The sequence below is a fragment of the Girardinichthys multiradiatus genome, chromosome 14, assembly GCF_021462225.1.
Source record: "Girardinichthys multiradiatus isolate DD_20200921_A chromosome 14, DD_fGirMul_XY1, whole genome shotgun sequence".
Taxonomy (NCBI): Eukaryota; Metazoa; Chordata; class Actinopteri; order Cyprinodontiformes; family Goodeidae; genus Girardinichthys; species Girardinichthys multiradiatus.
Window position 1 is genome coordinate 44,458,325 of NC_061807.1, and position 17,787 is coordinate 44,476,111.

Sequence of the window (17,787 nt, forward strand, 5' to 3'; positions counted from 1 at the left end):
TCATTGTCCATATAGAAGACATATCTGTGCCCAGCCTTTAACCTCCTGTGTGATGCCTTCAGATGTTGCTTTAAGATTTTCCCATAATGTTCTTTGCTCTTGATGCCATTTTTTGTGAAGTTCACCAGTCCATAAGCCAACCACTAAACATGATGCTGAAAAACCCTGTGCTTCACAGTTGTGATGGTGTTCTTAGGCTGTAATTAAACACTTTAATTTTAATGTTTGCCAAATAACATGAGATGTCTCAGGAAACAGGACCGGTCTCCTTCCAGAACAGTATGATGGTGGGACATTCCCATTCTGTTTTAAATTACATATAATTTTTTCACAGATAAATGTGGAACCTTCATACATCTGGAAATTATAGCCAAAGATGAACCAGACTTGTGGAGATCCACATTTCTCTTTCTGATATTCTTCCAGGGAGGCATTTTAAAGACTTGGTGCTCATCGCAACAGATGATTAGTCAAAAATATCAGTGGAAACATGAAAAAGCTGGTTGGCAATTATTAGGAACGTTATACATAATTTTCAACATGCAATTTTTATTAAATATAAATAAAAACAGATTATTTTACAAAAATTATATCACTTTTACCTCGTCATATTATCTTATGGGAGATGCTTGAGTCATTCCTTTTGAGAAATCAACTTGGTTAAATGAAGAAAACTTTAAATCTTCCAGGTGTATGAATATTTGAGCCTAAATTTATTGTGATACATCTATTGTTGCAGGAAGTTGCTGACAAAGATTATAATTTATTTCTTAGTTGCAATGTTGACAAAATCTGATTAAAAGTGGTCTGTGCAGAAATGTTTTGTTTGATTTGGTTGCTGACTAGCACAGTTCTGATCTGATCACATTAGATGTGTTCTAATAGAATGTGCACCTAGCTTTACAATTAGAATGAGATATTGGGATTATTCCATTAAACTGGTGCAACATAATGATGACTAACATGGTGGTATTCTACAGGGAGGTAGGAAGAGTGGTTTGTTCAGTCCTACAGCCTCACTGCCAGCCTTCAGCTCTTTAACTTCCAACACAGAAGACAGAGACCTGACACCGAGACCGACTTGCACACTTGGACCTGACACTGCCATCACAGCTGACTCCGGCTCCACAGCAGGTACAATTCAGCACGCACATCTTTCTATCAAAATAAAGCTTGTTTTATATATATCTGTAGAGACTGAGTGGTTTTGTCTGAGCAGAACTTTTCAGGGTTGACTTTTTGGGCAATAGATGTTTTCTCTGAATGTACGTGTGATCAGGAGATGCTGCAACGAGTGTAGATGTTCTTTCTTCAACAGAGTAGATAGTGGTTTTGAGGACCTGAGGGTTCGAGTTCATTTGACAAATTATCATTTAGGAGGGAGCTTGGACAGGAGTGAGGCAAGCTCCTCTGTCTGATCAAGTTACGAGTTTTGCTGCAGACTTTAGGAATACAGGTACATCTCTAAAAAATTTGAAAACCATAAAAAAAACTTCAGGATTTTGTTTTTACTCATTTCCGGAAATGAAACTCAAATCAATTCATGACATATAGTTAAATATTTCAAGCCTTTTTTGCTTGTGATTTTGATGCTTATGGCTCACACATAATGTAATAATATTCTGTATCTCAGAAAACACAATATTGAGAACAGGTTAAATATTGGAAACTCATGGTGTCCCACCTCAATCAGCTAATTAACTCAAAACTGCATAGTTTTCCTGAGCCTCTAAATGTTGTCTCAGTCTGGGTCAGGAGGCTATACATTCATGGGGAGACTGCTGACTGGACAGATGCCAAGAAGAGAGTCACTGACACCCTCCACAAGGAGCGTAAGCTGCAAAATGTCATTGCTAAAGAAGCTGGATCTTTAGGAATGCTTAATCCAATTATATTCATGGAAAGTTGAATGGAAGGAAAAAATGTGGTAGAAAAAAGTGAACCAGTAACAGGGATAACTGCAGCCTTGAGTGAATTGTCAAGCAAGACCCGAGCAAGGTCCAACGTCCTCTTTTCAGATTAATCTTTGCATTTCATTTGGAAATCAAGGTTCCAGAGTCTCAAAGGGGAGTGGTGAGGCACAGAATCTGCATAGCTTGAAGTCCAGTGTAAAGTTTCCACAGTCAGTGATGATTTGGTATTGAGGAGTTGGGTTTATAAGAATAGGATCAACAACAATAATTTCAAAAAAGGAGGGGAGAAAAACAGTTTGGAAGTACAGATTAATAATATCCACACCAATCAGAACAAAAACGTTCTGAAACAAAGAGGTTGGGAAGGTTGGGAGAATATCAGCAGGGCTTGAAGAGGGTTTCATGCCTTTTTAGAATGATGCTGCTGTCTTGAATATTTACAAGTGTGAAGGACGACCATGACTGGGAAGCAGATGGAGAATAGGGAATGACTGAATGTATAGAATTTGCCCTGATTTTCCTAATTTTATTGAAGAATGAAGAAAGTTGTTCCAGTCAGACTTTTAGAAAACAGGTATGAGATGAGCTTCAGAAATGAGCAAAGGAATCTTTCTTTCTTTCTTTCTTTCTTTCTTTCTTTCTTTCTTTCTTTCTTTCTTTCTTTCTTTCTTTCTTTCTTTCTTTCTTTCTTTCTTTCTTTCTTTCTTTCTTTCTTTCTTTCTTTCTTTCTTTCTTTCTTTCTTTCAGCACAGTGACAGCAAGGTTTCAATCTGTTTCCTGATTCCTTTTCTTCCCAAGTCTTGTCTAGGTGTTCTGCCACACAGGACATCAGTCAGCACTGCAGTGACCCATGCTTGCCACCACAACACACTGTAGTTGCAGGGAAAATGATGGTTTCCTCCCCCAAAAGAGAGACACCACTGTCTCCTGAGTGGAGCACACTGCGGAAAAAGCCAGAGGAATCAGTAAGTTCAATGAAAATACTTATCTCTTTACATGAGAAGCAAACAACAGAATGCTGGTGTGATTTGCTAACCTAATAACTTTCTAATGATTCTGTTTGAACCATTTAAAGGTGCCGTTTGTAACATAGATTGGGTAAAAGATGTTGCCTTGGAATTCCTCAGGTTTATTACTCCCTTTGTTCTGTTGTGTGTAACCTTTGTAATTCTAGAGAGCTGATTGTCATGGGCTTCCTCCCACCCCTCAAGTCCATGTAAGTGTGAATTCTAACTGCATGCAACCTGCAATAAAATCCCAACTCCACCATGACTAACAAGAGACGCTTTCTCTCCTAACATAACCAATGCATCACATTCTATTATATAGACAGGTCCTTCTCAAAATATTAGCATATTGTGATAAAGTTCATTATTTTCTATAATGTAATGATGAAAATTTAACATTCATATATTTTAGATTCATTGCACACTAACTGAAATATTTCAGGTCTTTTATTGTCTTAATACGGATGATTTTGGCATACAGCTCATGAAAACCCAAAATTCCTATCTCACAAAATTAGCATATCATTAAAAGGGTCTCTAAACGAGCTATGAACCTAATCATCTGAATCAACGAGTTAACTCTAAACACCTGCAAAAGATTCCTGAGGCCTTTAAAACTCCCAGCCTGGTTCATCACTCAAAACCCCAATCATGGGTAAGACTGCCGACCTGACTGCTGTCCAGAAGGCCACTATTGACACCCTCAAGCAAGAGGGTAAGACACAGAAAGAAATTTCTGAACGAATAGGCTGTTCCCAGAGTGCTGTATCAAGGCACCTCAGTGGGAAGTCTGTGGGAAGGAAAAAGTGTGGCAGAAAACGCTGCACAACGAGAAGAGGTGACCGGACCCTGAGGAAGATTGTGGAGAAGGGCCGATTCCAGACCTTGGGGGACCTGCGGAAGCAGTGGACTGAGTGTGGAGTAGAAACATCCAGAGCCACCGTGCACAGGCGTGTGCAGGAAATGGGCTACAGGTGCCGCATTCCCCAGGTCAAGCCACTTTTGAACCAGAAACAGCGGCAGAAGCACCTGACCTGGGCTACAGAGAAGCAGCACTGGACTGTTGCTCAGTGGTCCAAAGTACTTTTTTCGGATGAAAGCAAATTCTGCATGTCATTCAGAAATCAAGGTGCCAGAGTCTGGAGGAAGACTGGGGAGAAGGAAATGCCAAAATGCCAGAAGTCCAGTGTCAAGTACCCACAGTCAGTGATGGTCTGGGGTGCCGTGTCAGCTGCTGGTGTTGGTCCACTGTGTTTTATCAAGGGCAGGGTCAATGCAGCTAGCTATCAGGAGATTTTGGAGCACTTCATGCTTCCATCTGCTGAAAAGCTTTATGGAGATGAAGATTTCATTTTTCAGCACGACCTGGCACCTGCTCACAGTGCCAAAACCACTGGTAAATGGTTTACTGACCATGGTATCACTGTGCTCAATTGGCCTGCCAACTCTCCTGACCTGAACCCCATAGAGAATCTGTGGGATATTGTGAAGAGAACGTTGAGAGACTCAAGACCCAACACTCTGGATGAGCTAAAGGCCACTATCGAAGCATCCTGGGCCTCCATAAGACCTCAGCAGTGCCACAGGCTGATTGCCTCCATGCCACGCCGCATTGAAGCAGTCATTTCTGCCAAAGGATTCCCGACCAAGTATTGAGTGCATAACTGTACATGATTATTTGAAGGTTGACGTTTTTTGTATTAAAAACACTTTTCTTTTATTGGTCGGATTAAATATCCCATTTTTGTGAGATAGGAATTTTGGGTTTTCATGAGCTGTATGCCACAATCATCCGTATTAAGACAATAAAAGACCTGAAATATTTCAGTTAGTGTGCAATGAATCTAAAATATATGAATGTTAAATTTTCATCATTACATTATGGAAAATAATGAACTTTATCACAATATGCTAATATTTTGAGAAGGACCTGTATATAGACTTTCTTGGTAAGTTCTATTTTGGTATTTTGATAGTTTAGCACTCAGTCTCTGATGGTTAGCATTAGAGTCACATCCACAACGCAGAAAACGGTGGCATATTCTTAGTTATAAGAACGAAGAGCATTTGGAAGCAAGGCTGGCTTCTCCATAACACACCACCGAGGTGACATTTCAAGGAACGAGATATTTGTTAGATGAAAGAACTATGTACAGCATCGTCCTCATTAAAGTGTGAGGGTCACAGGACCTTATCATGTGAACAAACCAAAAGGTTTCAGCATATGTAGCTGGATAGACCCAGTGAAAACAACATGATACCTACAGTATCAACAACACAATAATACCAAAATCACAAGTTCATTTGATCTTCTGAAGACATATACAGACATAAAAATCGAGAAAAGTCCACAAAGCACAGTCAGACTAAAAAGGTCTTCAGAGTTAACAGGAACATTTTGATATTTGGCCAACAAACAGGGTGATAAGCATTTGATTGTGATACAGTCCTATGACCCTCACACATGATTTACAATGCTGCTGTAAATAATTATTTTTTCTGTTGAAGAGCCTATTGCTCCAAAGCTAGAGCAATAGGCAACCATAACATGATTTCAATGACTGTCAAATTGTTTTTTGCTTCTGCAACCATACCACTCCACAACTGAAGGGGCATTATAATTCTGTCAGACCCAAAGTGATCAATTTGTTCTGCTGGTTATCTAGATGGGGGCCTGCTTTACCAAAGTGTTCAATGGCTGTCCTCTAAAAATCCACTGTGCTGCGACCTGGATCTTACCGAAAACAAAAGGTGAGAACTCTGGTCTATTAAAGCCCTGAACCTCCAATAGTTCAGTTTAGCTCAGTTTTTTTTTTATACAGTGCTAATTTTAGTACAAATGTATCATCTAGGCCCCTTTACAAACAAAAATTCCCCGTTCCCAGGCACAGTTGGTAGCACTGTTGCCTTGCAGCAAGAAGGTCCTGGTTTCGACACCTGGCCGGGGGTCTTTCTGCATGGAATTTGCATGTTCTCCCCATGCATGTGTGTGTTCTCACTGGGTACTCCAGCTTCCTACCACAGTCCAAAAACCTGACTGTTGGGATAATTGGTTTCTCTAAATTTCCCTTAGGTGTGAATGAGCGTGTGCATGATTGTTTATCCTGTATGTTTCTGTGTTGTCCTGCGATGGACTGGCAACCTGTCCAGGGTGTATCCCGCCTCCCGCCCACAGACTGCTGGAGATAGGCACCAGCTCCCCTGCCATCCTCTATGGAAGAAGCGGTAGAAAATGACTGACTGACTGACATTCCAATTTGATCCTTGCTGTAAAAAATGCAGTCAAATTCTTACAGTTTTGTATTCCAGCTCTGTGCAGTGATTAGTTGACTTTGTTGCAATTCTTCCACCAGAGCAAGCATACAAGTAAGTTTTAATTGGAGCAAAACTGGTCTTTGCCAGCCAGCCTAAATCATTGTTAAGGTTATTTGTATATAGAACATTGTAAAACATTTCTGTGACAGTTAATGCAGTCATGAGAAAAAGGAGTTACACACCACTATACAATAGCTCGTAGAAGCACCTTTAGCAGCCGTGAGAAGGTGTTTGAGTTTGCAGCAAGTTTTTTATGCACAGCTGTCCTAATGCACCCCCACAGTGTTTCAGCCATGTTGAAGATTTGGTCTTTTGTTGCTTTTGTTTTACCTCAGTGGGATTTGCTAATTGTTATGATGCTAACTACAGCAATACAAGCTGACAAGAATGCATTGCTCTCTATTTCATGTGTTCAAACAATACAAGAACATGTTCCCCACATTCCACATGTTGTTCAGATACTTTTACTTTCAGGAGGTATTTTCACTATAGATCTGACTGGGAAATTAGAAAATCCGACTACTCAGTATAAATTTTATAGGTAGTTTTGATTACAGTGAGGTAAGTCAGCAACTTTTCCAAAAAACAAACCATATAACATAGATATTCGGTGCTGTGTTTCAGATGATATAAAAATAATAGCCGTATAGCCCTTAACAGATTGATGGGCAGCAACAGATGCCTAAGCAACATCTTGGCTGATATCTTTAATTCCTGGCATTGTGTTACCATACACCTGAATGTTCCATAGCAACAAAATCCTAAAACTAAAACTCCACTGCCTTTGATTCACTGCCCCTCTGAGACATTGTTTTTTTTAAATCATACGGAAGCAGAATGGGTGTACTTAGTTTTTCTCATTGCTGTGTTGCCACTCATGGGCATTTCTTTTTTCCATAACAGCATGCAGCTTGAGGTAATTGTAACGTTTCTCACTTTAACAAACGCTTCTTCTTCTTAGATCAGTATCTTATCCTTGGAGCGGAGGAAGGGATCTACACATTGAACCTAAATGAACTTCATGAAGATACACTAGAAAAGGTCAGAGAGGAACTCAGTCAAGTTTTTAACACAAAGTCTTTTTTTTCGAATCATGTTACATTGTTTCCCACCCTGTGTTTAAAAAAAAACACCATTTAAAAGTGACACCAGATGCTTCCTATTCATTTGTTATATATCTCTGGCAAGCATATAAAAGCTGTTTAAAAAAGCTAAATTCTTTCGATGTTAAATCTGTCTGCAGCTCCTCCCCCAGCGATGTACATGGCTATATGTTATGAATAATGTGCTGATGTCTGTATCAGGTAAAATCTCCTTAGTATGTTGGTTCAATCAGACAACATTTTGTGCTTTATAGTATCTCCCTCTCTAAGACAGTGTTATTTGTGCAGGAAAATCATCCCAGCTTTATTCCCACAGTCTGACAGCTCTGTTTGAACAGAAAGGACATCTGCATAAAAAGCACGGCAGCCTGTCTCTCAGCACTAACCGCTTCACTGAGAGGATGATTCCCAGGTTGGTACAGGCCATAAGAAGTTAGGACTGAAACAAGTGGGAGCACTGGCTGTGCAGTACAGGCAGAACACAACATTTCTATACTTACAAGTAGGGCATCTTTACACGAGTGAAAGTTTCTTTACTCCTACTGAGCTTTGTTTTTTCCTCACTTTCAGAAAGTTTGCCATATCTGTGAAAATTCCAGACACTAAAGGCTGTAGGAGATGTAGTGTAGGTAAGTGATTTAAAATGGGCTCTAAAGCAGTTCGTATACATTTTCCAGAGATAATCAGGAGGGATGCAGTGTGAGAATGCAAATGTCCGCAGCATTTGGTTCAAACCTGTCTGGGATATCAGATGTGGAAAATCAGCAGCTGAGCACTGGCAAGTGTCAACAGTCTGAAGCGAATTTTCCACACATTCTTCTGAATATCTCTATGCTTATGTGTAAAAACAACTCAAGTGCTTATTTTCCATGCAGTAAAACGAACAACGTCTTCAACTTTGTTATTTTCCTTGTTCCAGCAAGAAACCCCTATACTGACAGTACATTTTTGTGTGGGGCGGTTCCATCCGGCCTGGTGCTGCTGTTGTGGTATGAGCCTCTCCAGAAATTTATGCATCTAAAGGTTAGTTCATATATGTTATTCCACAAACATTGTAACATCACATCAATTACTCAAGGTACAAACAAGATCCCCTTTTCTGCAAAACTTATTAGCTTTCTGCACATGACTAAATAATGTAAATCAAACTATAACTGACATTTAACATTATAAACATGGCTTAGAACAGGGTATTGATGTTGCTGTTACTGTTAAAAACATGAGCCTTTATCCAGCCTTCAAAGTTAGCATTTCCTTCATATGTTGACTTCAGTCATATTTAAAGTAGTGGTTCTGGTGTGGTTAACGGGGTTCTGTTGCTAGGTTAAAAGCAGGTAATGCATCATTTAAAGGGATATTTCTGGTAATGTCTACAATTTGCATAATGGTACATTCCATATCATAGTATCAGAAATTAGAATTCCCAATAATAAAGACTATATTTCCACTTCTGCCAGGCTTTCACTCAAATAAATCAGTGTCTGTTCAACATCCGTTACACACCAAACATAATATTTTGTCAAAAACAGATTATGTAATTTGATTGCATGTAAATGCTTCATCTAATTTTATGAAATAAATTCAAGGCAAGAATTGATTTAAGCTAATCTATTCTAATATGTTGGGTACATATAAATAAATCACTTAAAGTCATTGTTTTACATAAAATTTATGTATTTTTGTAGTTAGTTTATACAAGTTTAGCTGAATCTTTTTGAAAAAATATGCTTTTATTCAATGCATCAATCAAACTTTAATGGAACTGCTACATCAACTTTATTCAGTTATTACGTTAAAAGTAATTTTTACAAATGATAATTGCATCTAGTAATAAATCAAACATTAAACCAATTCAGCACAACTCTTTGGTGCAAATTTAAGTCATAAAGATCAAATGGTTACTATATACATATATATATATATTTAATTTCCCTTTGGGATTAATAAAGTATTTTTGAATTGAATTGAATTGAATATACATACTGCATATATTTCTCTCTTCACCCAAGACAAATTGTGAAAATACTCGTGGAAATGGGCAAAAAACTGCTCAGCAAGAAAAACTTGACTGCTGTAATGCCAAAGACTTTGGAGACACCATCAAAACACAGAGCTTTCTTCCCATTCAGACACTGGAAGACCCTAGGTCCGTCCTATTGGGATTCTGATTCTCCTCTCTCTGAGGAGTCCCTGGTGTATGGTTTAAAAGGGTTCTAGTGGAACATGTAAAGCTAGTGTAAAGCGTTTCGAATGGTGATATGACTGGAAAAGCACTATATAAATTCTGTCAATTTACCATTTGATTTCGGGTTTTCCTTCACAGGAGCTGTTGCATGGGGTACTAGCCCTTTCTGCCCCAGTTATTTTCTCTCCCGCCAGTGTAAGGACTTTAGAACTGGGATGATGTGCTCTACTTCCTTAGTTTTATTTATTTATTTCTTACTTCCTTAGTTTTAGTGAGTTGTCTGATCGACTTTTAGACAACCCTGTGTAGTCACTAAACATAAATGCATGGATGAGTTTTTCAAGGTCCTGCTGGGACATTAGTCCTTTAGTCTTGGAAATGTTCTTCAGATGATAGATGGTTGACTCAGTGATTGTCTTTTTGAGCCTCTGGAGGTTAAAGTCTGAGTCCATCACTACACCCAGATTTCAGGCCTGATCTATGGTTTTTAGTTGTAGTAACTGAAGCTGTGTGTGCTAACTCTGGATCACTCCTCCTTTGGTTGAAAAAATTGACTTCAGTTTTGTTTTTATTCAACTGAAGAAAATTATGGCACATCCACACATTGATTTGTTCTATGCATCTAGCCAACGCTTGAATAGGTTAGGAGGTTACCCGGTGACATCGTAATGTAGAGCTGTGTCATCTGTGTTGTTATGGCAACTTATCTTGTTGTTTCTTGTGATTTGAGCTGGGGGAGCATATAGATATTGAATAGGTGGGGCCCATGATGGAGCCTTGGGGAACCCCACATGTAATTTTTATCAACTCTGATGTACAGTTACCTATTGACACAAAAACGTCCCTGCACTTCAAGTAAGACTCAAACCAGCCAAGTGCTGTACCAGAAATACCGACCAAGTTCTCCAGTTGCCCCAGCAATATACCGTAATCAACAGTGTTGAATTCTGTGCTGATCATTAGTAAGAAGGTATTTAACTGTTAAAACACATTTATTTTCAATACACTTCACCTCAATGGGAGCAATGGAATCGATGATATCTTAAATTTTAGAATGGAAGTTATCTACCACCTCATTTACTAAGTTGCAGGACAAAGTGGAAATGGAAGAGTTAGTCTGGTTAAAGGTTTCAATTGCACTGTCCTTAAAAAAGCCTTTTCTTATAATATCTCTTTGCTTAATTGAGTCTATGGAAATAATCCTTTCAAGATAACACAAAAGAGTTCAGATAGGGCAACGTCAGTTACAAAGACCTTGGAAATGTTCAGACCCTTACAAATGATTAAGTCCAGAATTTGTCCCCTTTTGTGTGTTGGATATTTAACATGTTTGGTCAAACCAAAAGTTTTAAGTGTATCACATAGTTATTTTGCCCCTTTGTCTTGAGTGTTGTCAATATGAACGTTGAAGTCTTCCAAATGATTAAGCTGTTGTAATCAACATATGTCACAGACGGAAGGTCATTGAAGGAGGCCTGTAAATGTTGCTCGAGCATGGCCAGATATTCAAAAGAGTCAAATTTGCCCAAGAGAACCTTTTTACAAATTAATGAATCAATACACCTTCTAGTGCTACTTGGACACATCTTCAGCGATGAACCCAGGATCATACATAGGCTGTTTTGAGTCTTTGATCATCAAACACCCTGGCCTCGGCAACCCAGCTGCAACTTTTGTTCCATGGCCCTCTACTCCATGGATCTCCCCTCTGGATCAGCTGCCATCATAGCCTGCTCATTGAGCAACTGTCCAATCCTTCTGGTTTTCCAGCTCAACACTGGGTGTATCATTTTTCCCAGGGCCAGGTTCTAACGACAGCAGAACTGCAGATTATTTTTTACCTGAGGCATAGGCTAATGGCTTGTTGGAGCATGGCCCAAACAAAAGGAAACTTGTGCTATCACAAAAGAACTGCAATCATAGAAATGTCGTATCAGTTCATGCGTACTATCTTTCATTTTGCTAAGATGACTGTTTTAAAATCAATCTAAAATATGTAATTCTTCAATTTTTATTCCACCTTGGTTTTTCTTCAGATTATTACTCAAACTGGATCTGTTTACCCTTTTGCATTTTCCATATATGAAAAGGTCATCGTTATGGGCCACAGATCAATTCTGTCTTTATTGAAATACCTGTAAACTTAAACTTGTGACAGCAGTGTAAAGGTTTATAAAACATCTAAATCCTCTTGTTTGACATTGAGAGTAGAGTTGTTTTAAAATGTCCCTTGATTTCCCTTTCCCTTGACCACTCAGAGTAGCTGTTAGCTTCAGCTTCTGTTTAACTTACCTGTATTTTTACATAGTGCCAACAACTAAGAGATTTATTTACTGTGGATAATTTGCTAAGTTCTGGATCAGTGGAACGAATAGTTATTTTGCAATCAGATGGTTGTGGAATTGATTCCAGCCTCCTCACCTGTCACATGCCTATGTGCCCTTGGGCAAGGTGTTTAACCCTCAGGTGCCCATTTGTATTGGTGTATTGATGTGAATTGCTTGTTAATGAGACTCTAGGGTAAAAGCATGATATAAGTAATTCAAAGGTTTTAGGTTTGCTTTGTGAAACTGATTTCTTGTCATATTTCCTAGAGTCTCCATGCATCAACACTCCTAACAAGCAGTGGTTAAACCATTTGTTCCTTGGAGAACATCCAAGCAACCATAATTAAACTTTAGAATTACATTTTTAAATAAAATATCAAATTGTTGTCTCGCCATTGAATCAAAATACAAGTATCTAACTTGAATCCCACCTTCATCATAATTTTTAATTATGTAGTCTCAATGTTCCTATTTTTGCTGTTTTTTGTTCTTTTCTTGTAGCACATATCAGTGCGACTACCAGATCCTCTGCCAATATTTGAGCTTCTGGTGCTGGTAACAGATGAGTTTCCCCAGCTGTGTGTGGGGGTGAGAGAGTGTAATAATAGGGACACTCCCACCAGCCAGCAGCTCAAGTTTGAAATAATAGAGCTGAATGCTCCCCCTACTTCAGTGCCAGGTAGGATAAACTACTGTGCTTTTTTCCCTTCAGCAAATGAGCGTCTCAGTTTGAAGCCTTAAGCAATCTTCTCTTTGTCTCTGTCAATCCACAGATAATGGGGCCCTCAGAGCTGTACAGGTAACCCAGCTTGACCGAGACACAGTTCTGATTGCAGTTGAAAGTAAGTTAATCTGTTGTCATAAAATCTAAATAACAATAAAACATATTTCCTGATGATTTTTAATTAAGTGTCCTTCCATCCTGATGCTCATTGTGCAGAAATTGTTAAGATAGTGGACATGAAAGGGCTTCCATCCAAAGAGCTGGCAACTGAGATAGTTTTTGACTTCCCAATTGAAACACTAGGTAATAGCAATATTCTGAAACTCTAAACCTGACTTATCTTTTCTGACAGCTGAGTAATGTTGCATATCCTGGCAGTTTGTTTACAGGATAGTGTGCTGGCTTTCTGGAAGCATGGCCTTAAAGGAAGGAGTTTCCATTCGGATGAGGTGATTATCTACACATTAACAGTTTGTCATGCTGGGTCTGTGCTTGCTATATGGAAGAATTTTCTTTCTTACCAAAACTGAGTCTTGTCATTTTGAATGCCAGATAACACAGGAAATCACAGATGAGAGTCGAGTTTTTCGTGTTTTGGGAACAAACAGGTAAGTTAACCAAAGAAACCAATGCTGACACTAACAAATATTTGGTGTTCTATTGGTTTTAGTAATAACAGCAACAGTCACCAGAGTACTTATAGAAATGGTGCTGAATGATTTGTAAAGTTTCCACTTCAGGAAAACTACCCTTTTCCATGAACTAAGGTAATTTTTCAGGAACATTGTTGCCCCCCTCGTGTTCCGCCTGTATTAACCAGAGTAAAAACTGATTACCAGGGTAGAGATTTCCACCAGAAAAAAGCCCTGGATGGGAGGTAGTACTTTTTACTTACATCATTTTAATTCAGTAATGTCAGTTTAAAATAGTCTCATGCTCTCTATCAAAACTCATTCTGAAGGAGGAAATTCTCTTTCTTTGGAAGCCTTTTGCAGACATTATGAAAAGGAAATGGGATGATTGTATCATAAGCACACATCTGTTCTCAGAATCAGAATCAGCTTTATTGCCAGGTTTGTGCACACAAACAAGATGTCTCTCTCTTTCTAAAAAGTGAACTCAAGTTTTTGTGCATAATTTGGAGTTCAAAATACCTATATGCATATTACTTAAGTGTATGTCAGTTTCAATTCTAATTCAGCTCAATTCAATTTAAAAATATTTTTATCAATCCCAGAGGGAAATTAAATAATGTAATTTTACGTGGGAGGCATTTTGCTTAGGTCTTTGTCAGATTTCACTACAATGTGGCGTAGACGTTGACCCCAGAATGCCAACAGGCAGACAGAATGGTGGTGAGTGAGGGCTTTAATAAAAGAAAAACTCACAACATGCATGTTAAACAAGGGCAGGCTTGGTATGGCATGACAAAGGCGTGGAAATGAATGAGATGTTTCCGAGAGGAGTAAACAGAACTGCAGAGTATAAGTGGGCAAGACACAGGTAGAAACAGAGAAAATGCTTGGCATGAAACAAGTGGGTCAGATGAAGCTGATTGCTTTGGCAGAGGCAGACAGTGAAAACAAAAGTCCAATCTAGTCGAGGGAAAAATCTTGCAGACCATAAACTAAAAATCCATCATGAACAGAATACAAGAACTAAACCAAAGGAAAGAATTAAAGCACCACCTGGAAAACAATGACCAGAAGCAAGATCCAAAACACAACTTGGAGAACATAATCAGAATAAGAGAAAAACCCATAACAAAACTCAAACACCTTTAAAGCATATATTTGACAATAAGTTTGACATAAGACCTAAGTAGAGCTTTTATGCTAACTCATAGTTACAATCACCTCTTGATATCTGTTCAAAATAATGGGAACATTTTCCTACTTCTTTATTACCCTTAAACCATCTGAACTACAGCAACGGATGTATGTTAACAAGGGATGCAAACTTTCCGCAGTGAAACAAAAACTTCAATTTCAGATTTTGGTTCTGTAAAAAGAGACGGTATTGCTGATAAAATAAGTGAAGTAGCAGTTGTCTTGGAGATAAGAAGCAGTAAAAGAAAACTGACTTTGTTTTGTGTACTTTGCATGACTAAGACTTTCTCCTTTTGTTTCCTTATTGAACAGAGACATCATCCTTCAGAGTACACCAACTGATGACCCCTCAGCACTCAGCAACCTGTACATCTTAACTGGTCATGAGAGCAGTTACTGAGCTGAAAAACAGGCTGTCTTCTTAAAGACTGTCTTTAAATACAACTTGTGTTTTAAACAGTGTCTTTCCAACAAATATTTTACTGCCTCAAAGTTAAGGAATGATACCAATTTTATTGAAAGTGTAGTAGACCTTCATAGCATCTGCCCACACTAGGTTCCTACTGGAGGTTTCTGTGTGGATACAGCTTCCATCCCAAATCAGGCTGCATGTTGTTGAGAAACTGTTGTTTAGATGAATTTGCCAGTATGTTTAAGGATAACCCGACTAATGCTGCAGTAGCCAAAATTTCATCCATCTTGCCAGTTTTAGTCATAATACAACGAGGGGGGAGCAGACATAGGAAATTTGACCTCATACCAAATATGTGGGTTGGGTATTTCAGTCTCTTTTTGGACACTACAGTCTTCTCCGTTTTTTGTACACAATGTTTGGTCAGGAGGGAGAGTCTAGTTGTACAATAGAATTGCACATTATTCTGACAGTGATGGGACGTAAGAATAATGTTTAGCTTAGGCTTTTTAATTGGAAAAACGCATAACATATGGTGCAGGCTATGATGCAGCTTCCTGTGTAGAACTGATATGCACTTCCTCTGAAATATAACTCAATATGTTCATTTTACAGACCATACCAACTGGGATTAGTTCAGTAATTCATTTCAATTTTCTAAATGGTTTACTTGTTTGCTAAGTATTTCATGTCATAGAGTTTGTTTAAATATGAGTTTTTTGGAATATTCCCTAAAATGGCCAGCTCCATAAAGTCACAATGGTCCAATTTAGGTATAATTTGGTACATACGGAGACTAATGATGGGTTTGTAAATGATTTAATTTGCAAAGAACTGGGATGTCTAAAAAAGAAACAGAGGGTGTTAAGTGCTATCCTCAGGGGTGGAGTCATGGTGTTACATACAGTTGCCAGAATGTCTGACAATCGGTCAAAACAGTGAGTGATGATCAGACCCAGAGGATGCCTGGCACATGCATTAGAGAGCATAATATGTCTACTGGCCTTCCCTGACTTTTGGACGCTGTTTATACCAGTTGCTGCACCAGGTCCCAGCAGCTGTGTGCAACACTATTGCTCCAGCTCTAATGCCACCACTCCTACCCTGTTGTGTCCAGTCTGCATTTAAACATGTGCAAACTTTGAGCTTAATAGTTTCTGTCATGACCATGTCAGTCATTTGTGTTACCAAAATGGAACACTGCTGTTGATTCACTGCCAGACTTTAATACCTTAAAGTGTAACCATCAACAATGCCCTGTTTACTTTAAAAGAAATACTGCAAATATGTTCACCCAAAAATTAATACTCTGCCAAATTACTACCCTAAATTATACTGTTTGGGCATTTGTATTATTTTATGTGGATGGAATCTTTCACAGATACAAACGGCTGCATTGGACGTCTTCTTAGGATTATCGGGTTCAGCCTTAGAGATGTGGAGGGAACCTCCATTAGGTCTGAAATGAGCTGCTGCTCCTTTTCATTGAAAGGGGTCAGTTGAGGTGGTTCGGGCATCTGATCAGGATAACTTTTTGGCGTTCCTCTCAATATTTTCGGGGCAAGACCCACTGGCAGGAGAACCCAGGGCAAACCCAGAACTTGCTGGAGGGAGAATATATATCCCTTCTGGTCTGGGAAGTCCTTGAGATTTTAAACTTAATGCTCCATCTTTTTCAAAAAACAATTACACAAAGACTAAAAACACTTCCACCCAGATTGATGGGCAACAGCAGTTGCTTCTCTAGGACCACTGCTCTTTTGTTTCATTCTTTGTATTTGCATAACGTACCTGGATGTTTTAGAGCAGAAAACAGACAGTTTTTGTCTAATAGAAAAATATCTATGTTGTTTTTAATATTCATAAAGTTTTGCAAAATGTCATATGATCTGTGTTATGATCTAAAATAAATGACCTTTGAAATGAGGGGGGAACTGACGTTTTAATCCAGATGTGCATTTAGGTTAGGTAAAGTATTGTTAGAATAAAATACAATTCCGTTGTATGTTGGTAGTCTCAATTCTACTACATTGCTAGTGTCTGTGGTTGTGTATAAGGATTTTTATGTTATTTATGCTGTAACCTGTATTAATAACTCCCATTTCTTCTGAGGCATGCTTGGGAGACGCAGTATAAATTTGTATGTTGTTTAAAGATGTGTTTTGATTAGAAATCGTATGTATATAGCAACTGAGAATGCTCTTTGAATTTTAGAGTATTGTTAATATGAAAAAATAAAGATTTTAATGTCCTCAGTAACTTAAGCAGATTGATTCTAGAAGGAGACTTTTTTTCATAACTCAAAAAAGTATTTTTTAAAAATCCAATAAAGCACAATGGCATTCCTCCAAAAGACCTACAGCTGAAAGTAAATGGTTTATTGTGTTTTTTAATGCAAAGTAGAGGGTCACGTGCATTAGGATTACTATGCTTTTAAACAATTTGGGAAAGCCCAGGTGAAGATGCCATAGCTTGGTCAGCTTCTGGATCTTAATTCCCAGCATCTAGATCAAATAGAGGCACATATGTGGACGTATGTTAAGACAAAACCTGAAACGCACTGCTTCCATTATAGAGACATCAAAATAAATTAGCCAAGATGTCTACATGAGCATCATGGACCTCCACGAGTCTCATCTTTGGGTACAATTTCAAGATGTGGTCAAACATTTATATACAAGTGTAAACACCATGGGAATGTCCAGCCATCACGTTGTTCAGGAAGGAATTCTGTGTCACACAGATGAACATGTTTAAGTGTGAAATTCCAACACCAGAAAAAGAAGAACTTGTCAAGATGGTGACTAAAGCTGTTAAGACAGTGTTTATCCACAGTTACACGAGTCCTGTACCTACATGGGTTAAAAGGCCATTCAAAGAGTAAGAAGGCATTACATAAAAATCATTACAAAAAGCTAGATTAAAGTTTGCAAATCCACTTTGTGACAAAGATCTTAGGTTTTGGTGACATT

At 38.5% G+C, this 17,787-nt stretch overlaps 1 protein-coding gene across 9 annotated transcripts in view; it reads left to right on the plus strand.

The window, feature by feature from the left end:
- map4k2 (mitogen-activated protein kinase kinase kinase kinase 2) overlaps window positions 1-17,170 on the plus strand; it is a 75,914-nt gene extending 58,744 nt beyond the window's left edge. For 4 of the 9 annotated variants that reach the window (XM_047385719.1, XM_047385721.1, XM_047385720.1 and 1 more), the window contains 16 exons: window positions 981-984; window positions 1,054-1,134; window positions 2,712-2,878; window positions 3,088-3,129; window positions 5,587-5,671; window positions 7,197-7,276; window positions 7,479-7,539; window positions 7,627-7,750; window positions 7,909-7,967; window positions 8,258-8,361; window positions 12,352-12,529; window positions 12,624-12,692; window positions 12,791-12,877; window positions 12,953-13,023; window positions 13,127-13,182; window positions 14,716-17,170. In XM_047385719.1, the coding sequence (XP_047241675.1) occupies window positions 981-984; window positions 1,054-1,134; window positions 2,712-2,878; window positions 3,088-3,129; window positions 5,587-5,671; window positions 7,197-7,276; window positions 7,479-7,539; window positions 7,627-7,750; window positions 7,909-7,967; window positions 8,258-8,361; window positions 12,352-12,529; window positions 12,624-12,692; window positions 12,791-12,877; window positions 12,953-13,023; window positions 13,127-13,182; window positions 14,716-14,803 (1,356 nt within the window). In that variant the 3' untranslated portion in view covers window positions 14,804-17,170. Of the gene's footprint in view, window positions 1-980; window positions 1,135-2,711; window positions 2,879-3,087; window positions 3,130-5,586; window positions 5,672-7,196; window positions 7,277-7,478; window positions 7,540-7,626; window positions 7,751-7,908; window positions 7,968-8,257; window positions 8,362-12,351; window positions 12,530-12,623; window positions 12,693-12,790; window positions 12,878-12,952; window positions 13,024-13,126; window positions 13,183-14,715 lie in introns of all 9 variants that reach the window. The other 5 variants (XM_047385714.1, XM_047385716.1, XM_047385715.1 and 2 more) reach the window with 2 other exon arrangements.
- Window positions 17,171-17,787: the final 617 nt, after the last annotated feature.